Genomic DNA, 22,800 nt, shown 5'->3' with positions numbered 1-22,800 from the left:
AATTTTAAGACAATTAAAATAGGTGCTTTAAATAAAGTTTAAATTTTCAGTTTATAACATGGTTATACTAACTTAAAATTAGTTAATATACAAACTAATCGCAAGTTATCGTACACAACTTCAATTATTATGATACAAAATAATTTTTTAATAAAATAATAATAAAATTATATTTGAGAAAGACGAATTATTTGTCATTAGTCATGAATTATTTGCCCCGAATGCACCTAATTCGCTATTTAAACGACTAGAATATGGATTATGATTTTTTACTCGATAATCCACCTAGTCTGCCACGTCTTATGGGATCCTATGCGCTTTGTGTGGTCTAATTTGAGCAAAAATAAAATTTGATTGTCCTCCTTCCCTCCTTTCTATTTGCTGCAAATCACCCTAAATTTTTTCTTCCTAGTTCTTTCTTCTGTTGCAGCCAGAAACAAACGGCTTCTTCAAATCACCCTATTCCATGGGTGGAAATTGCCCAACCCAGACCCAACTCCAACTCAACGGTTCATGATTAGGTATATATTGTCCACTAATACTGCTAGCACTCTCACTAGCAGTGGCAGTATTCCCTTTGCAAGAAGATTCCTTATATTTCGTGGTCCACTGCCTGTTAATGCACCAACTGTAACTTCTGCAGCTGCAGCAACTTCCTGTGCAGACCATGAAGAGGAAGAAGAAGAAGCGGTGGAATGGGACCCGTCTTGCATCATGCAAGACAAAGACCTTCTTCGCAAGAGCAAGGCCGCTGTTCCGGGGGAAACACCAGGAACGGGGCTTTATGTTCTCGATCTGATTGACCGTGGCTCTGTTCAACCCGATCGAACCTTGTACAATAAATTGTTGAAGAAATGCACCCTGTTGGGTAAACTCAAAGAGGGACGACTTGTTCACGCCCACCTGCTCAATTCCGCCTTCTTCAGCAACGACATTGTTATTCAAAACACTGTTCTCAACATGTACGCTAAGTGCGGCTGTTTAGATGACGCTCGCAATCTGTTTGATCAAATGCCTTCAAAAGACATGGTCACTTGGACTGCTCTCATCACTGGTTATTCGCAGAATGATAGGCCTGAGGATGCACTTGTCTTGTTCCCCCAGATGCTCCGCCATGGATTCAAACCCAATCAATTCACTCTTTCCAGCCTTCTCAAAGCTTCTGGGACAGGGACAGCGCCTAGCCACTGGCACGGTAGGCAACTTCATGCATTTTGCCTCAAGTACGGTTACCATTCAAATGTTTATGTGGGGAGTTCCCTTGTGGACGTGTATGCAAGGTGCAGCCTCATGGAGGAAGCCCAATCACTGTTTGACGGGCTGTTGTGGAAGAACGAGGTATCTTGGAATGCTTTGATTGCTGGGCACGCCAGGAAGGGTGAAGGAGAGCACGCCATTCTGTTCTTCTCGAAAATGCTAAGGGATGATTTCGAGCCTACTCATTTCACTTATTCAAGTATTTTTAGTGCTTGTGCCAGCACAGGAGCTCTAGAGCAAGGCAAATGGGTGCATGCGCATATGATCAAATCCGGAGGAAAGCTAATTGCTTTTGTTGGCAACACCCTTCTCGACATGTATGCAAAATCAGGCTGCATTGAGGATGCAAAAATTGTCTTCAATAAATTGGTAAACCGAGATGTGGTTTCCTGGAATTCAATGCTTACTGGGTTTGCTCAACATGGGCTTGGGAAGGAAACAATGAAATGGTTTGAAGAAATGCTTAGGCTCAGAGTCAAACCCAATGAAATAACCTTCCTCGGTATTTTGACGGCCTGTAGCCGTGCTGGGCTTCTCGATGAAGGACAATATTACTTTGAATTGATGCACAAGTACAAGATTGATCCACAGGTCTCACATTATGTGACAATTGTGGATCTTCTTGGTCGAGCGGGTCTTCTTGATCGAGCTGAGAGGTTCATTAGGGAAATGCCAATTGAGCCTACTGCAGCTGTCTGGGGAGCCTTGCTTGGTGCTTGTAGGATGCACAAGAATATGGAACTGGGTACTTATGCTGCTGAACGTGTTTTTGAGCTTGACCCCCATGATTCGGGTCCCCATGTGTTGCTTTCTAATATCTATGCCTCTGCTGGTAGATGGAGTGATGCTGCAAAAGTAAGAAAGATGATGAAAGAGAGTGGTGTGAAGAAGGAACCTGCTTGTAGTTGGGTGGAGCTTGAGAATGTGGTCCACATGTTTGTGGCAAATGATGATGCTCACCCACAGAGAGAGGAGATCCATAAAATGTGGGAGAAGATAAGTGAGAAGATCAGGGAGATTGGTTACGTCCCTGACACCAGCCATGTGCTTTTGTTTGTAGACGATCAAGAGAGGGAAGTGAAGTTGCAGTACCATAGTGAGAAGCTTGCTCTAGCATTTGCACTTCTGAACACACCTCCTGGATCCACTATTCGAATCAAGAAAAATATAAGAGTTTGCGGCGATTGCCATTCAGCAATCAAATTTGTGTCAAAAGTGGTGGACAGAGAAATAATTGTAAGAGACACCAACAGGTTTCATCATTTCCGTGATGGTTCCTGCTCCTGTGGGGACTATTGGTAGTGCTAGCAACAAGCACCAAGTTACTTTGGGGTATCTGAAGGGAAATTGATGCTTGGTATCAATGTTAATCCACAAAATCTCATTCAACTCTTGCGTTGCTGCAGAAATTAACTTAAATATGACTGTTCATTTAATATCGAAACAGTCAAAAGATTTTGTCATTTTCTTATGTAAGAACATTGAACTTTTCTGTTGGTTAGGCAGTTCAATCCAGTGTAAGAAACTTCCTTTTTTTTATTATTATTTTTTATCTGTGTACTTTTTTTAGCAGGCAACATGCCAAATGAATGAACATTATTTATATTTATATAACTGGGGGTGTATGATGAGATGTTGAGTCCAATCTAGTCTTGCTAAAGAGATGACTTTGTAGTTCTTGGCCTATTTTTGGGGAGTAGCAGTCAAAATAGAACATTAATGTGCTTACCTCCTGACCTTTTTCTGTTAGTGTCAAGCTTGATTGAAGAATCCAGGCCGTCCATTTCTAAGGAGATCCAGCGGCTGTTTTTTTTTTCTTTTGTTATGGGGAGGCATTGTTGTAATTTGCTCTTTCTGTTTTGTTGTAAATTAAACTGCAGGGGTGGGGATTCATTTTTTTAGGTTCTGGAAACTTCAGAAGAATAATGCACAGCAGAGATGTCTCCCCTTCCCAGCCGAGAGAGAGCACCTGCAGCGAGAGTTCTTTTCAGCCGCGAGTCTTCACCAGCGCGAGAGGCACCTGCAGCCAAGGGTTCCTTCAGCCGCGCAGGAGAGTGAGGGGCACACGAGAGAAGGAGACGGCAGCGGAGGTTCGGCGTTGGGGGGATCTCTAACCTCTAGCGGAGGTTCACGCAAGGGTAAGGGAAGGTAATGCATAGATCTAGTTTCTTGGGAGGGTTTCTTTTAGGGAAATCAGGAAGAAAGATAGGAAGAAGCCTAGGGTTTTTCGCAGGTGCGAAGAGGGGGTTTTCTTGGGTCGTTCTTGGGCTGATTTTCGAAGGAGATCGGTAAGCCCCGAAGGTAAATCTGTGTATATGTGTTTATTTCCACCGTATTTAATAGAGTGTCTCCGAAGGTGAGTTCCTGCTGTGGATGTAGGCCAATTTTTGAGTCGAACCATGTAAATGTGTTCTTGTGATTGTGTGATTGACATGTTTATATTTTACTGAATTTATTGTGGCTTTGCTGAAAATTGGATTGGTGAACATATATTTTTCTTGATCAGGCTTGACACACATGCACATATTAAAATAAACAGGTTTTTGTTTAGGTGTGATCGTGGTTGATGCTTAGATAAAATCAGATTCTTATTGTGGTTGTTGTGGTTGTTAGAGAGAAGCTGATATGGTTGTTATGATTATTTTTTGTTATATTGTTATGCTTTTCAATGTAGTATAAATATGACAACCCTCTTTGTATTTGTACACTTGAAGAATTAATTTCTTGTTCAATTCATAGAGAAAACACTCTCTGGTTTTTCTTTCAGTTGTTTCAGCTCTCTCTTTACACCATCCATTGTCCTCAACATTCTAGGTAATTTTAAGCTAAACCATTTCAACAACATCCACACACAAGTAGATTGTTTACTAACATCTTGCTCTTGCTCTTTCACTCTCTTTTTTACTCCCCACCTCTGCATTCTTAGTAATCATAATAACCATAACATATTTATACTACATGGAAACATTATTAAACTTTTTCATATTTTGTTGTAGCTTCTCTCTAACAAGATGGCATTCAATTTGTATGTGCTTTGTCTTCTCATGCTGAATTGGATTGGTAGCAATGGATATATAATGCTGATTTGATGTCTATATAGAGTAGTGTTGGCTGTTGATGGCTGATGTTTAAGTCTTGCAAGGCATATAGGAGCCACTGGATCTCACATATTGTTGAAGCAAGCACTCTGTATTATGCTTCTGTAGAAGATCTTCTAATGGTGGCTTGTTTTTTACTTTTCCATTAGATCAATGAGTTGCCTAGGAAAATAGCAAAATTTGTGTTACACTCTATCTGGTATCAACACACCCTGCCCAGTCATTGTCTGAGAAGGCCTTGAGCAGCAATTTTGATGAAGAGAAAAATAGACCTTGTCCTGGTGTGACTTTTAGATATCTGAGTACTCTCATAGCTGCTTGGTAATGACTAACAGCTGGTTTGGCAAGAAATTGACTCAGAACTTGAACTGAATATGCAAGGTCAGGTCTAGTGATTGTTAGGTACTATAATCTTCCAATCAGCCTTCTATAAGCAGAAGGATCTTCATAGAGATCAGAATCTATTGCAGTGAGTTTAAGATTCGATTCCATTGGGAAGGCAGCAGGTTTAACACTAAGAGTTCCAGTGTCTTGAAGTATGTGTAAGGCATACTTTCTTTGATAGATTGATATGCCATTTTTAGACCTAGCCACTTCCAAGCCAAGAAAATATTTGAGTTCCCTAAAATCTTTAATTGTGAATTTGGCATGTAAGAAATTTTTAATCAATTCAATCTCTAGTAAACTGTCACTAGCTAGTAGAACATCATTGACATAGATTAGGAGCGCTATAAAAGAGGATTCAGATTTCTTAATGAACAAAGAACAATATGAATTTCCTTGGGTAAAGCCATAATCAAGTAGAGCAGTGGACAATTTTGCAAACCATTGTCTAGAGGCCTGTTTTAAACCATAAAGGCTATTGAGAAGCTTACAAACTTTGTGCTCACCTTTAGCAGCCAATCCAGGGGGCAATTCAATGTAAACCTCTTCATGTAAGTCACCATATAAAAAAAGCATTATTCACATCTAGTTGGTGAATATGCCAATTTTTAATTGCTACTATAGCAAGAATCAACCTTATAGATGTGATCTTGGCTATTGGAGAAAATGTGTCAAAGAAATCTAAGCCTTCTTATTGAGCGTAGCCTTTAGCTACTAATATAACTTTGTGTCGTTCTATAGTACCATCTGCCTTGTGCTTAAATCGAAATACCTATTTGCAGCTTATGATTTGTTTGTTTTTGGGAAGAGTACCAAGTTCTCAAGTTTTGTTTAATTCTAAGGCATTTATTTCATTTTGCATATCAACTTGCCATTCAAGTATTTTGCTAGCTTGTTTGTAGGTTTTGGGTTCTTGAGAAGCTAAAATGGATGCTAGAAAAGCTTTATGGGATGTGGACAGTCGATTGATAGAGAGAAAATCAGAAATAGGATAGAGATTACCTAAATTAACAGAACAACTAGTACAAGCAGATGATTGATTTGTAGTAGAAACATTACCACAACAATAGTTCTGTAGAAAAACTGGTGGTCATTTAATTCTTGAAGATTTTCTTTGTTGCTGTGTGTCTGAAGTAGATTGGTAGGATTGATTATTATTGGAACAATCCCGAGCATTGTGAAAAGAAGATGAATCAGAAGGTAGATTCTGATTTGTTTGAACGAGGGAAGGAGAATTTTGACTATTTTTTCTCTGATCATAAAAGAAATCTGAAGTAGAGTTGGTTGGAGGAAATAGAAAAGAGTGTGTCTCAGAATATAAGATAGGTGAAAGAGCTTTAAAAGGAAAAGTGTTTTCATAGAAAACTACATTTCTCGAGATGAATATCTTGTTTGTATTGAGGTCCATCAACTTACGGCCTTTTATATCGGAGGGGTAACCTAAGAAAAGACATTTTGTGGCTCTTGGATCAAATTTATGTCTATGATTTGTAAGTGTTGAGGCAAAGCAAAGACAGTCAAAAACTTTGAGATGGGAGAGATTAGGTGCTTTGTCAAAAAGCATTTCAAATGGTGTTTCATTTTTGAGAAGGGGAGTGGGAATTTTGTTTATGATGTGTGCAGCAGTCAACACATAATCACTCCAAAAAGTTAAAGGTATATTTGCTTGAAACATTAAGGCTCTGGCAGTGTTTAACAAGTGTCGATGCTTCCTCCCCACAACTCCATTTTTTTGTGGAGTTTCGACACAGCTTCTTTGATGTATAATGCCATGATCATTGTAGAATTGAGTTAGAGAAAATTATGGTCCATTATTTGACCTTAATGTTTTTTATAGGAACATTAAATTGTGTTTCTACCATTTTATAAAAACTTTTAAGTATAGAAGGGACTTTAGACTTTGCTTTGAGCATGTAAACCCAAGTGCATCGTGTGAAGTCATCAACTATAGTGAGAAAGAATCTGTAACCAAAATGTGAAATAATACCAAAATGACCCTATATGTCGCAATGAATCAAATCAAACATTTTATTAGAAGTAGTTTGAGATATAGGGAAACAAAGTTTTCTTTGCTTTACTAAATGACATATATCACAAACATTTGTGGAACCAAGAGATATGGATGATTCTAGTTGTTTAATAAAAGGTAATCTCAAGTCAGAAACATGACCCAATCTGTAATGCCAAAGATCTAATTAAGGTTGAGGAATGGCTGAAACAAAAGATGATGAATTAAACTGTGGTTGTTTGCAGGTAGCCTCTTTTGAGGTAGTTTGAGATAAGTGGTAAAGTTCATGCTTCTCAAATGCAATTCCAATCATCTTCTTTGCTTTTCGGTCCTATAAAAGGCAATAAGAATCAAAGAAAGATACATAGAGATTAGATTCTTTTGTTAGTTTGGAAATAGATAGCAGATTGAATAAAAAACTTGGAACACACAACACATTATGCAGAAATAATGTGTTCGAGAGGTAAACAGTACCAATATGAGTAGCTAGGATAGAGTTGCCATTAGGCAGATTAATGGAAGTATTAATTTTCTTGGGTGTAGAAGAATATAAGAGGGGTGAACAAATCATGTGATTTGTTGCACCAGTATCCAAAATCCAAGAAAAATTATGTTTTGAAGTTGAAGAAACTGAATGACAAGAATGTAGTAGTTTACCAGAGAAATGAGAAGTAACAAGATTCGCAGCTGGTGTAGGGGATGGATTTGAATTTGCAAGTGCTAGTAGTTTAGTAAATTCCTTATAAGTTAAAGAAAACCTTTGATTCTCATTATATCCACAGTGAGTGCAGTGCAAGAAAGACTTCTTCTGCTTATCTTTTGAGAACTTTGACTGAACAGATGGTTGAGTATTCTGCTTGATTGATAAGGCATGTGTTTCATGGCATACAAAATTGGATAGTTGTCTTTGGCTCTCCTCTTGAAGCAATAAAGAAAAAACTTTAGCCATGCTTGGTAATGGAGAAACAAGAAGTAATTAACTCCTGACTAAAGTATAAGAATCATTTAACCCAACGAGGAACTTTAACACATAGTCAGATTGCTATTGAAATAGTAAAAAATCGAAAAGATTACATGTGCATGATGCCATCTTTCCATAGGTACAAGTTGGAAATGGCCTGTAGCTAACATACTCATCCCATAAGGTTTTGAAAGCAATGAAGTATTCAGTGGTTGATGAAGAACCTTGAGTTATAGAACTTAAAGATTTTTCAAGATGAAAAACCCTTGGGCCATCGCTTCTCAAATATCTTGTTTTTAACTCATTCCAAAGATCTACAACAGACGCTACATAGAGCAAACTATTTCTAATATCTTTAGAAATAAAATTCATGAGCCAAGAAAGTACCAAATTATTTGCACAGAGCCAAGCAATATGATGAACACGTTGGTTAGTAGAAGGAGCAGTAATCGAGCCATCAATAAAAACTACCTTGTTTTTGACAATTAGAGTCATAGTGATCGATCGACTCCAAGCGATGTAGTTGTCTCCTACAAAGATTTCTGAGACCAAGAGAGAACCCGGATTATCACTAGGATGTAGATAACATGGGCTAGAAGAATCATCTGAAGGATTTGTATTAGAATCATTTGAGAGACGAGAGGATTCTGAAGAATTGAGAGGATTTGCGTCAGTCATTTTGCAAGAAACAAAAGACTTTCAAGAAAATCAAGAACAGTAAAATGTAGAGCAGAATTGAAGAAAATTCCAGAGCAGAATTTTAGAGCAAAAAATTCCAGAAGAAAGAAAAAAAAAATGTATGCGGAAGCAAGAATCAAAAAGAAGAAGGTAAGGCCAAAAGAGTTTAACAGGGAATCACAGCTTAGAGAAAAATTGAGAAACAACTGACATCCCTTCCATGAAATGGCTGACAACTTCAAATCTTGTCTCACCCATCCATCTCGTCAGCACCTCTAGAGCAACAGGGCAGTAAAGAATCAAATATTCTCTGATACCATGTAAAGAGAGCTGAAACTAAAAGAAAAACCAGAGAGTATTTTCTCTCTGAATTGAACAAGAAATTAATTCATCAAGTGTACAAATACAGAGAGGGTTGTCATATTTATACTACATTGAAAATTATAACAATATAACATAAAATAATCATAACAACCAACAATATAACATAAAATAATCATAACAACCATAACAGCTAAGTCTTCTTTTCCTCCTTTTCTGTCTTGAACTTTTCTTTCTTGGATTTCAACTCCATATTTTCAATGTGAGAGGCTATACTCCAACAGATAGCCTAGCTGTAAGTGCTCATCCCACGTTGCATTTCATCAGGGTTACCTAACTATCCTGTTATTCCACTCCCTAGTTATCTACCAAAAGGAAAAAATGTTCAATTGTCATCCATCAACAAATCCAATAACATCAGATTGGGAACGAAGAGTGCCTAAGAAATGTAACCCAGATGAATAATTGTAGAATAAATGCTCCCTAGTTGTCTAACCAAAAGGAAAAATGTTCAATTGTCATCTATAAAAAAAACCAACTACGTCAGATTGAGAACAAAGAGTGCCCAAGAAACGTAACCCAATTGAATCATTATAGAATAAATGCTGCATGCAATTTTATCTAATCTTGTCTCTCTTTCTTTTGATTCTTTTAGTGGTCGTTTGTGATAGCCTTGTGTTCAATGCAATTCCTCTGATCCATATCTGTAAGCATCAAATTTTATGTACCAATCTTGTGTTTTCAGATGAGTATTAGCTGTTTTCATTTCTTAAAATAATTTCTGTGTTGTGGAATCTGTGATCAAGGATTTCAGGATAGATGTATTTTTGTCCTACTGAGGAAGTCTTCTGCATTGAGTCTCATTATGTTCATTGTATTGTTTCATTTCTCAAATATCAAAATTCTAAAAAAAGTTCGCAAATGTGATTGCTCTATTATTTGCTATAAATTAATGTGTGTGCTTGACAGAAACCTTGAATAAATGAAGCTGGAAAACACGAAGTGAGCAATAGAGAAAGAAGGGTGTAGCAAAACTACAGCAAAGAGACACGTGTTAGAAATCTCATTCTCAAAGTCGGTGCAGAGAAAACCACAAACTAGTTTGCAAAAAAGCATGCGAATGGAGCAGGTTGGTAGTGGAAGTTTTCAATTTCCAGTAGGAGGGATAATGTACAATTTGGAAATTAGAGGACTCAAAATTGTTGGAATGAGCTGTGAGAGATTAATTTAGGAAAGATAGTTGTAGATGTAAATCCTAATTGCTGTGATATGTAGTAATTGTGTGTGATATCTGTATTACCAAAATAGGATTGGAAGTTTTCTATTTAAATGTATTCTTTCAATGTAAAATAATATGAGAGGGGAAATGAATCATTGCAAAATTTATGACATGGTATCGGAGCAGGTCGGAGGACCTTTGCTCTGATTATCTGTTGATTAAAAATTGTTTCCCTGTTCATCGCCTCATCGACTGAGGTGTTCGGAATCACGATCACTGCAATGACAACAATGACACACACCCTAGTCTCTTCTCTAATCTTCTGGATCCTCGACACAACCCTACCAATAACCTTCCCGATCTGCCTCGACAGCACCACAATTGTGAACAACACGTCTGACCTTCAAACGCTTTGGCAACCTCACCTAATAAACACGTATTGACCCTTTAGACGCTTCGGCGACCTTAGCTCTTTGCCATCACCGGCCACCAGATCGCCGCTGATCTCTCTGGTATTTGCTATTCCGACTCCTCCACCGCACGCTACTCTTCCTCCTCGCTCTCTGGCACTGACTCCATCCAACTCCATTCAAAAGGCTCTCTTGCCCCTTCGAAGCAACGACGATCTCATCACCGTTGCTGGAACACGTGCTGTTAGCCAGCGTCTTCAAATTATCTGTAACGACGTAACTGGATTTATACCCTTCTTGTTTTTTGCTTTTTCTACTCTCTGGCCAGGTTGATTGTTATAAGGGAAAGGTTCCTCTATGGCCCATACAAACTTCCATGCCAATGGATCTCCGCCTTCCTCCATCCTAGACGACTTAACCACAAAAAATGACTGAAATTTTGAGTAAAACTTTAATCCTGACCCAAACCACTGATACTGCTACTGCACCAATCCGTATCAAGTTGGATAGTACCAATTATGCTTTTTGGCCACAGGTTGTTGAGATATACATTTCCGTCAAAGACAAACTAGGTTATATCAATGGTGACTGTTCACCACCACCGCAGTCAGATCCATCCTTTTGAAAATGGTGTACCCAGAATGCCATTGTCAAAGGATTGTTGATAAATTCTTTGGATCTAGCACTCATTGGTAATTTCATCTGATTTCCCACTGTAGAATCAGTTTGGGATGCCATTTCTACGACTTATTTCGATGGTAGTGATACTTCTCAAGTCTACAAACTCTAACGATGTGTGGCTTGCCTACGACAAACCGACAACTCTCTTGAGAAGTTCTACACCGAACTACAAGGACTCTGGCGGGAAATAGATTTCCACCATCCGAATCCGATGGAATGCGCCATCGACATCCATCACTACAACAACATACTCCAAGAGGATCGTGTTTACACCTTCCTTGATGGTCTTGATGATCGCCTTGACAACATCAGCAGCGATGTGCTTCAGTTGCGCCCATTTCCTTCCATCGAACAAGTTTATGCTCATGTTCGCAGGGAGGCTCTTCGGTAGGCAATCGTGAGCGCTGGCAATTCCGACAATACCTCCAGCACAGTTCTAGTCACCAAGGGGCTGAAACTAAGTTCAGCCACCTCACCCTTTGATGCGATCTCCAGCCAGCTCACTGGAAAATCCACTACAATCTCTAAGTCATGGACTGTTCTTGGTGGAACAAAATGCTCCCATTGTGGCAACCAACGTCACACAAGTGAGGATTGTTTTAAAAAAAAATTGGCTATCCTAATTGATGGTATGAGTTGCACGCAAAGAAAAAAAAGGACTCAGTGGTGCGAATACGAGCAAGGTGGCCATAGTATCAGCCAAACCCCACCTGTCCTTGATTCCGCTGGCCAAGTCTTCCAAACTTGCGGAACCGATCTCCGATATAGGTAACTTTGGTTTTGGTTTAGTTATCTCCTCTTGTGATGTTGATCGTGGTGCTTGGCTTCTTGGCTCCAGAGCCATAGATCACATGTGTGATGACCCCCAAAATATATATACATTAGTAGAGTAGGGTAAAATAATATATATATATATATATAATGTGAATAATTTTATGAATCTTAGGATAATCTTATGATAAGCGTAAAAAAAAATATAGCTTATATTATAAATATAATATATTTGATAGAAAGCATAATATAATATAATAATTTTATGCTTGAGCACTTTTATTTTTATGCAGTCCACTACAATATAATGCTTTGGCATGGTTGATTCATTATATATTACGTATATGATAATAGGGATAAATAATAATAATATAGGTGAATATAATATATTTGATTGAAAGCATAATAAAATATAATAATCTTATGCTTGAAAACTTTTATTTTTATGCAAGCCACTACAATATAATGCCTTGGCATGGTTGATTCATTATATATTATGTATATGATAATAGGGATAAATAATAATAATAATAATAATAATAATAATAATAATAATAATAGTATAGGTGTTCTTGCATGCACTTGCATGAATTTCGTATCAGTATATTAGTACAATATAGGTCGCCATGCATGCACTTGAATGAATTAAAAGTAACTAAACAAATTTTACATAGGTGGTGATAAATAGACCCATACCATCCTTATATATATATATATCCCATACACCCCACACATTCAATTATATAATAATAATAATAATAATAATAATAATAATAATAATAATAATAATAATAATAATAATAATAATGAAAAAGGGGGAGCGGCGGATGTGGAGACCCGAAAAATTTCGTTCAATTTCTCTGATACCACCTGAAATAACCTGAATATTTTATATTATAATAATCATTGATAAAAACAGCGGAAGTCCTCAAATGCTAATTACCAGATTACTAAACTATCCCAATACAACAACAATATCATTTCCAACATCACAGTTTACATATCCCTAAAAGAATAATCTGAATACATCAAAAACATGATTTAATTAAATATATATTCTAAATAAAACCTTATATCCCACTCTGCGCTATTCTGATTACTGTTATGCTCCTCATGGCATCTAAAAAATATCGGATAATCATGGGGTGAAACACCTCTCAGTAAGACGGAAGAGATTATTGTCAGTGTGTGGCAACGTGAGTTTTGGTGTAGTAAAAACACATCCAATAATTAACTTAACTTTAATTGAGAAATCATGTAAAATTGTACTCACACCTATATATTTAAAAATACTTATTTTCTTCTCAAAACATGCTCTGACTTAATAAATTTCCCAGTATACGTAAATTCACATATATGCATAAAAGAACCTCCCTGAATGGATAATCATATAACATCATGAATTAACCCTGCATTACCGGGTTGTGCAGTCCGAAGGTTGGACTTAAACATGGCTGGCCTACCCCTAGGCTAAGTCAAACTGTATCTATATTTGTATCTCTAACTGTAAGTACGATTTGCCTACCCAACTGGTTCGGACTCTAGAGGGTAACTCTACTCTTCACTGGCCAAGTCGATTGTATACCACCAACACTCTCACAGCAATGTGGCTGCATTAGTACCTATGAAGTTACGGTACCGTGCTTAGCTCTGGTCCATCAGGGTTCTTAAATCATATAATGTGATTTATAAAACAATAAAATAACATGATTTCATTTTCACAATTCCGTATAAAACTATCATACTATAATTCTTTATACAAAATACTGTAACTCAATATAAAACATTATTACACTGTTGTTCTGTATAGAACACTGTCATTCTGTAACTCTATATAAAATGCTGTCATACTGTAGTTCTATATAGAACACTATCATTCTATAACTCTGTAACGACCCAAAAATTCATACTATTTCATTTATATATATTTAGACTGTAAAATTATATTACTCTAATACCCCTTATAAACTCTACTATAATGTCTCCGTCCCAACGTGGACATCGAGAATTCTTGTTCATAGAAACAAAACACGTATGCTGCGAAAAACATAAATTACATCGCCATATTTATAATACTAGAGTTTCAGTAATTTCCAAACATACATACACATCTCTCCCAAAATCATCCACCAGATCCCCTAGGAACTACACAAAATACATCTCCCAAAATCACTTACCCTACAGACAGGGCAGTACAAGGGTCTCCTCTATCTCCGAGCATGATATGCTCGTCTAACTAGATCACCTGAAATGTTTATAAATACTGGAATGAGACAACTCTCAGTAAGACGAAATATGTTATTACCAGTGTGTGGCAAATGAGTCTACGTGAACAATATATTTATTAATCAGGCTAAGCGACTCGTGGGCTGGACTTAACACTGGCTGGCCTACCAGGATAAGTCAACTGAAAACCTCTGTCGTTAGATTGGCCGCCTCAACCTAGACTACCAGGGAGTCTTCGTCTCTCCCAAGGCACAATCGACTACTCATAAATTCCACACTCTATCTGAGATGTGTGGTTGCACTCTGAATTGTAATAGTTACGATACCGTGCTCTGTAATCTGATCTGATCCATCAGAGTTTGATACTATATAATACTGTTATATATATTTTACTATTTTACCATGAATCTGTAATAAATTGTGTTAATTATAGCGATGTAATAAACTGATCTATATAAATTGTAATATCTGTATGTTATGGTTCTAAAAATTGAATATCATGGTACTATGAAAATCAAATATCATAATTCTGTAAAAACTATATAATCATAATTCTATAAATTCGTATAAAAATTCTATAATATACCAGTATTTCTCATGCCATGCAATTAAATAAAACTCACATACTATAACATTATAATTTCATGCTCTGAAAAGTTTAAAAATTCATACTCTGAAACCCATAATCCAAAGCTATATTTTACTGGTCAAATTTCTAATTTAACTAGCATAACATATTTCCCTTCCTAACTGACTGGGAGGTCTGACTCCAACTCTAACCTCATGCCGACAATGTATCAAACTCAGAATCCTAAAATAATGTATATTTCCTAAATCAATCAACCCAAACTCAGACTAATAACTATACTTGCATTTTCCCCAGGCTCACTGTAGAGACCCTGTGAATAATAGCAATTGCATAATAAAGAGAAAGGGGGATAAGTGGGAGGAAAAAAGGAAATCCAAAAAGGGACAAAATCAGGGTTTGTCGACGAACCCCCTGGTTTCGTCGACGAATGCCCTTATATAGTTCGTGGACGAGCTTTAGTGTCTCGTCGACGAAAAGATACCGAGAGGGGAAGTTCAAACCCTTTGGTTCGTCGACAAACTCATCATCTTCGTCGACAAACTCCCTTCATAAGTTTGTCGACGAGTCCACGTGTCTCGTCGACAAAGCCACGTGACCAGCCACCTATACATACGCAAAAAGTTGGATTTTGGAGAGAAAAACAATTTTTTTTTCTCTCCTTCTCCCTCTCTCTCTAGAATTTGGTTCCCCTTACTTATCACTACGATTTCGGGCCCCGATTTTCTCCGTTTCGACAATCAGAAGTTATCACGATGATCCCAGGAAAATTCTCTACAACTTTGCTGGAGCAAAATTTTGATTTGAGTAGTTCAGGCACCATCCCAAAATTAAGGTAAGTGGATTATTTTATGGTTTATATAGTTAGTAGGCTTTTCTGAACCTAAATCTTGTGTTAGATGAAAATTGCTGAAGTTGAGTTAATTAAACTGGGGTGTTGTGATTTCAGGGTTTGGGTTTCCAAACACCACAGGCGTGGGTTGAGGATCCCAGGAGGTGCTTTCTCAGGAACCCTAATAAAGATAATAAATAGTTTATAGTTTAGGAAAGTATGAATATGTGTGTTCGGGAAAAATGTGAATATGATAATTATTCTGGATATTCAGTTGATTGGCAGGGATATAGACATGATTTCAGGAAAAATATCATATTTCGTTTTCACATAATTTCTCAGTCAATAATTCTTAACAAATATTGTTATATTTTATTCCCCTTACTTGACTTACTGAGATCTTGCTAAAATACTTAAATTCTACGCCTCACGACGTTCGACGCTCAAAACCCTGAAATTCACATTTTTCACAGACCAATCAATTCAACTCCCTAGAATAATAATAATTTTAATATTTCTTAGGCCCACACACTTCCAATACTAATTAATCTTTAAAAATAACTAACGAACCTATTTCCACTATCCTACCCTAACTTTGGAGTGATGCCTAGGACACCCAAATTAAAAATCTGCTCTAACAAACATGACGAGGATCGAACCTAGGATCCTACGGTGGTGTCCGATCGTCAATTTGGCTGGAGATTTAAGGAAAAATTGAGGAAAAAGAGGGATTATACCTTACCCCAAGAGTGGTGTATACATTGTTCCTACAACAAATCCACTCTAGTGAAAATGTCAGTGGCGGAGATAGGATCCCAGTGGTATTTTCTATTTTTCAATCAACCCCCGTTTAGCTGAGAAAATCGAGGAGAGAGGGAGAGGAGACGAAGAGTGAGAGAGACGAGAGAGAGAGAGAGAGAGAGAGAGAGAGAGAGAGAGAGAGAGAGAGAGAATTGGCCTCAGGGGAGGCGTCTCTGTGATCTTTTATGATTTCAATTGGAAATCAACCTTCCTGTTTCTTCAGGAAGGTTAATTTTATATCATATCAATATTATATTATATAATCTTATATATATATATATATAACATTATTATAATATTATTTAATTATTAATTAATTATTTAATTATTTTTAAAATCACTACATCCACTTATAATAATTATTTTTTAGGCATTAGGAAGTTGACTACTATTTGTAAACAAACTATTCCTCCCCATGACACCTTATCGAGCAAAAGCATCAGCCACTTTATTCCCTTCTCTATACAAATGATTTATAGGAAAATCTACTCCTTCCAATAAACCAATAAGCTGCTCCCAAAAAGCATCAGCGACTTAGAGGTTATAAAATTGTTTTATAGAACAAAGGGACAACCGATCTCCCAATCCCCGACTCTTTTGGGGCTTGCTGGGACAGCCGATCTCCCACTAGTGTTGGTTTGGGACAACCGATCTCCCACTCATAGTGAATGCTCTAACAGGCCTAAGAGATGTTTTTAAAATTAAAATGTTGGTATCAAAGCAAATGACAACTAATGTCTCCCCATCACTGGGAACTCTCACTTATGAATGATTGTGGCGAAATAAAACTCTCCGCCTGGGGGCTTACTGGTTTGGGATAGTCACCCCCCATTTGCAGCGAGTGCTTTGATAGGTACTTGTTGTTGCCATGGACGTAAGCCCCGAAGGCAAAGTTTCAATTGTGGTATCAGAGTAAAGAAAGATTTTTATAGAGTATGTATAAAAGAGAGTATTTATATATATATATATGAAAATATATGTATATATATATATTTATTTATGAGAACTAGGCTTATACTTAAAAGACCTAAGAGATATTTTTACAAAACAAGTAGCGGAGAAAGTATATGTATAATATATATATATATATATATATATATAAGTATTACAATTATAGATTTTATAGTTTAATAGTTACGGTTGTAAAAGTTTTATTGTTGATGGTTTAATCTTATGCAGTAATTTAAAAATTAGTTTTTATTTGTAATTTATAACTTAGTTTTTATTTTAAATGTAGTTTTAAAGCTACAGTTTTAAATGATATTTAGTACGTAATTAAGATACAATAAAGTTCATTTCAGTTACACACTAATATAATCTCTCTTACTTACTGAATGTTGTCTCACTTTAATTATTATTTTACATTATCTTTAAAAGCGTACTAGAAATCAGACGTAATAAGTGTGTAGGTCAGAATAGAAAAAGTAATTTAGATTTAAAATTAGTATAATACAAGTTGATTATGGTTGTGTATTTTAGAATTTTTAAAAATATTTATTTTAAGTTAATTAGTACAATGGTAATAAAAATATTCGAAGTTTTATTTATTTTTGCTGTAAAATATTTATAAAATATAGCACCCTGGCCTTACGGGTTACGTACGTGTATAGTCCGTACCCATCGTTAGTTCTAATAGCACGCCTGCCCGCGGCGTATGCGTATCCGGATGGGGCGATGGGCTCCTTCAAGGACTTGGGCAAGCTCGTTAATGGCGCATCCCTGGTCGCCGGGGAGATCTTCAAACGTTCGCCGGCTCTAGAAAGCGCCCGACACGGCGATTTCGAAGCCCTCCTGAAGAAAGCCCTCCTTTCCGCCGCTGACATTTCCGGCCTCACCAGAGGCAGGGTTCGGGAGTTCTCTAACCCACCACTTCCCCGATCCTCAACCACCCAGAGTGTCGTCTACTTCGCGGATTCCCCCCACAACGACGTCGTCTCAGACTCAGAGCCCCCCGCTCAGCTTCACACACCTAATAATAATAAGGACTACCTTCTTCATCAATCTGCCCCAACGGATGAGGAAGCTTTCCATCCTCGCACTTCCACGCATGTTGATAAAAGCGATCATGCTCAGGGTTTTTCATCTCCGGCGGATGCCAGCGGCAGTGATGATGTTCTTAATGTAAATTTGCCCCGTCAGGATGCCAGCGGTAGCGATGATGTTCTTAATGTAAATTTGCCCGCCCGGGATACTTCGCTGCCCAAGAGGCGGAGGCCGAGGGAGAGGAGAGTTCCTTCAACGCCTTTCTCGAGGGCCCTTGGGTGAGTGCATTAAATTTGTCCTTTTGCGGTGGTCCATTCATTTCCATGTGCGATTCTTTCGGCCCTATTCTTTCCTTTAACCCTAATTCTTGTCTTTGCAACTTGCTTGCTGATGCTGCGAGTGAAGGACGCTTAAACACAACATTACAATTGAGAAATATTATTATTACGACATTATGCTCATGCGCACACACAACAATTACGAAAAATTAAGAAAGTTAAAAAATTGAAGAAAAATAGCAAATTTACTAGGTTCGTTGCCTGCGTTCATGAAGCTCCTATACAATTCTTGTTATTATCAAATGAACTTAGAGTTTCAACCCTTACCTACAATATGTATGTATAGTTGCAGAGAATGAGAATGAATCAATTGTATATTCAATTGTGTATCCTTTACATTCTCGGGTCCCTATTTAATATGTATGCAGGGAATAAAATATGGAAAAACAGAAGAGGACACAACTTGTAGTTGAGATGTGTAGTTTAGCTTTGGTGGGGGGTCTCCATTTATAGCCTCTGACTTGTGGTAAGATCTCATGGTAGGTGGTGGTGGTGGTTACTCACCCACCATGGTAGGTGGCCGTCATTCACCAATCGTGACCGTCGTTCACACTGCTTGCTGTCATTCCACAATAGTCCTATATGAAAAATTCTAAAATACTCTCATATGATAATATAATTATATTACGCCCTGACTCAAACCCCTGAGTGCTTCCCATTTGTGACAAGATTCAAGTGGATAACCCCCTTGTATATGAGCTATAATTTAACAATCTCTACCTCAACGAAGCTTTCAGATTTGTATCTCCACCTGAAGTTGCACGTCATTGATTCAACACTTAGCAACATTGAGTAAGCTCAAGCAATGGAAAAACTTCTACTGAGTAACAACATTTGTCAACATGTCAGCTACATTTCCTTGTGTAGCCGCTTTAACCACTTTAACCAACTAAATCTCGTTAGTACTAATAAACTCTCGTATTTTGTGATATTTACTGCAATGTGCTTTGTTTTGGCATGATATACTTGATTTATTGCCGAGTAAATAACACTTTGACTGTCACAACGCAAATGAATAGTTTGTTGCTCTATGCCTAGTCCAGTTATCAATTCCTTCAACAATGTAGCCTTCTTTGCAGCCTTTATCATTGCCCTCTACTTTGCCTCAGTGTTGCACTATCTGACTGTAACATGGACTTCCACTAGATAGGTCCACCTGCCATAGTGAACACATAACCTGTGGTGCACCTTCTGTCATTCAAATCTCCTGCATAATCTAAATCAACGAATCCTTGTACTAAAGCTGAATTCTGTCCTATACCAAACTTGATGCTAAAATTTTCATTGCCTTTCGAGTACTTGAGGGCCCACTTTTTAAAGCACTCCAATGTTCCTTACCTAAATTTTCCATAAACTTACTCACCATACTAACTGCATTTGCAAGATCTGGATGATTACAAACCATGATATATATTAAACGATTCACTGCATTGGGCTTTGGTACCCTTAACACCTCCTCCACATTCTCCTCTGATTGTGAACATTGTGTTGAAGATAGCTTACAATGATTTGTCAATGGGTTAGACATTGGATTAGCGTTGCTTATGCTAAATCTCTCTAATACTTTTCTTTATATAAACCTTTTGAAAGACCCAAAGCTTCCGAACTTTCTCGTCTCTTCGTATTTCCATCCTAAGGATCTTATTTGCAGCATCAAGATCCTTTATCTCAAATTCTTTATTTAATAAGGATTTCAAACCATTGATATTACGAATATTCTTTGTAGCAATCAACACATCATCAACATATAATAGTAGAAAGATAAATGAACCATTAGATAGACTTTCAAGTAAACATTACAATCAATACTCATAGCGGGTATATCTGATACTCATCGTGTATGAATTAAAGCGCTTGTACCACTATCTTGGCAATTGTTTTAGGCCGTACAATGATTTCCTCAATCTGCAAACATAATTCTTTGTCTCAGGTTTCGTGAAACCTTTTGGCTGCTCCATATAAATTTGCTTTTCTAAGTCACCATGATGATATGTTGTTTTAACATCCAACTGCTTTGAGTCCAAATCAAACTGAGCTGCCATGGCCAAAAAAACTCAAATAGAGGTAAGTTGGATATCAGAGAAAATATCTGATCATAGTCTATTCCTTCCCTTTGAGAGTACCCTTTTGTCACTAGTCTGGCCTTAAATCATTCATCATTTCTTTTTGAAATATCATCATTCTTCCTGAATACCCATTTGCATCTTACTGGAGTCACTGCTTTCCCTCCATTAGGAAGTTCCACCAAATCCCAAGTCTGATTTTTATGAAGAGACTCCACCTCTTTCATCATAGCTTCCATCCACGTATTTCTCTCTGGGTCAAAAATTGCCTCCTAAAGAGAATATGGATCTCCACTGCCACTAACTAGAGCAAAGGATATCATATTCTCAAAACCATATCTTTGAGGTGCATCGGTAACACATTTGGGTTTGCCTATAGCTACATCGTAGTCATCTGATTGCTGCTTATCATGTTGCTCAACTGAGGGTACCTTTGGTTGTTGGTCCTGAAGTTTACCAAGCTCTACCTGCTCCTTTAGCTCCTTCTTGTCAACTTTACTGCCGTGTCCCTCTTATTATACCTCAACATTAATGCCTCATTGAACACTACATCTCTACTCATAAATACTTTCTTATTCTCTGGATCCCACAACTTGAACTCTTTAACCCGCTTTCCATGGCCGATGAAAATGTACCTTTTGGATTTAGGGTTTAGTTTGGATCGAAGCTCGCTAGGAATGTGAGCATATGCTGGACAATTGAAGATTCTCAATATAGAGTAACCTCTTTGACCTGTCCAAACTTCCTCAGCTACTTTACCATCTAGCTTTGCAAAAGGTGTCCTATTAATAATATATTGAACTGTCCAAACTTCCTCGACCACTTTACTATCTAGTTTTGCAGAAGGTGACCTATTAGTAATGTAATGAGCTATGCTCAGCATCTACCTAGAAATTATTGGGCAATTCTATATGTAGTTTCATACTCCTAGCTTTCTCAAGCAGGATCTTGTTCATCCTTTAGTCACCCCATTCTGCTTTGGAGTTTAACGAACTGTAAAATGTCTTACAATTCTTTTAGATGTACAAAAGTTCAGAAACTCATAAGACTTGTACTCCAACCTATTATTTGACTTAAGGCACTTCACCGACTTCCTCGTTTGTTTCTCAACTTTTGCCTTCCACAACTTGAATTTGTGAAATACCTTTAACTTTTCCTTCATGAAGTAAGCTCAGTGCTTCCTAGAGTAATCATCAATGCCGATAACAAGATACTAAACTCCATTCCTAGCTAGTACCCTTGCAGGCCCCTAAACATCACTATGAACATAATCTAGAATGCTTGTACTCTTTTGGGAAGACATCTTGAAATTTTATTCTACGCTGTTTATCCAAAACATAATTCCTTAGAAAATTTACTTTACACACCTTCAACCCTTTCAACAATTTTATTTTATGGAATTTCGTCATACCCCACTCACTCAATGTCCCAGGTGCATATCCCAAAGCTTAGTGTCAACTATGTCAATATTCGATAAAGTGGCTGCTGCACCACACTGTACTGCCAATTAGTTGATACAAATTGTTATCAATTCGTTTACCCTTTATAACAACCATAACACCCTTTGACACCTTTAGGATTCCACTTTCAGGTGTTGTTGAAAGTCCATGCAAAGTCTTTTCTAGGCAACCTAGAGAAAGCAGGTTCTCCTTCAATTCTGGGATAGAGCTTGAAGGTCTGTCTTTCATATCTTCCTCTTTCTTTCAAAGAGGACAATCCCGCTTATAGTGCCCCTTTTGTTTGCACTTGAAGCACTTAACGTTTTTGGTCCTTGATCTTGACTTTGATCTTCCCCTCTCTGCTTATACTTCTCCTCAGATCTCCCTCTTCCATGCTCGGTCTTGGCAACCAAGCCGTTTGGTTCATAGTCCTTTTTTGTTGAGTCTTCTTCTAGCCTCATTTGACCTGAGAACCCTATAAATCTTTTCATAGTTTAGAGTGGATTTCCCATAGAGTAGTGTCATAAATAATTGTTCAAATGAAGAAGGAAAAGAACATCAACGCCTTATCTTCGTCTTCAACCCTCACATCCACTTTGAGCAATTTCTAAGAATATGATCGAACTAATTCGTATGCTAATTTAGATCCCCACCCTTGGGCATACTAAGAAGCAACAATGGATTCTTAGTATCCTCCCTATGATTGTATATTCTCTTTCTTAGTGTATCTTCTTTTATTATCAA

The 22,800-nt window shown here is 37.4% G+C and overlaps 2 protein-coding genes across 4 annotated transcripts in view; both read left to right on the top strand.

Moving 5' to 3' along the window:
* The first annotated feature begins 338 nt into the window (after nucleotides 1–338).
* LOC131155204 (pentatricopeptide repeat-containing protein At3g24000, mitochondrial) lies at nucleotides 339–2,871 on the top strand. 2 transcript variants are annotated; one of them, XM_058108169.1, is made up of 2 exons: nucleotides 367–521; nucleotides 644–2,871. In XM_058108169.1, exon 2 carries the CDS (start codon nucleotides 715–717, stop codon nucleotides 2,557–2,559), a length of 1,845 nt encoding a protein of 614 aa, XP_057964152.1. In that variant the 5' UTR covers nucleotides 367–521; nucleotides 644–714; the 3' UTR covers nucleotides 2,560–2,871. The 2 variants fall into 2 exon arrangements, with proteins under 2 accessions (XP_057964151.1, XP_057964152.1); XM_058108168.1 differs by having other exon boundaries at nucleotides 339–2,871.
* A 14,888-nt stretch (nucleotides 2,872–17,759) lies between these two features.
* Nucleotides 17,760–22,800, top strand: part of LOC131155203 (protein ABC transporter 1, mitochondrial) — an 85,842-nt gene continuing 80,801 nt past the window's right edge. For both annotated transcript variants that reach the window (XM_058108166.1, XM_058108167.1), the window contains exon 1: nucleotides 17,760–18,494. In XM_058108166.1, the coding sequence (XP_057964149.1) occupies nucleotides 17,908–18,494 (587 nt within the window). In that variant the 5' untranslated portion in view covers nucleotides 17,760–17,907. The remainder of the gene's footprint in view (nucleotides 18,495–22,800) is intronic.

The sequence above is a fragment of the Malania oleifera genome, chromosome 5 (assembly GCF_029873635.1).
Source record: "Malania oleifera isolate guangnan ecotype guangnan chromosome 5, ASM2987363v1, whole genome shotgun sequence".
Lineage (NCBI taxonomy): Eukaryota > Viridiplantae > Streptophyta > Magnoliopsida > Santalales > Ximeniaceae > Malania > Malania oleifera.
Note: the sequence above shows the minus strand (reverse complement) of the source record. Positions and strands in the feature narration are given on the sequence as shown.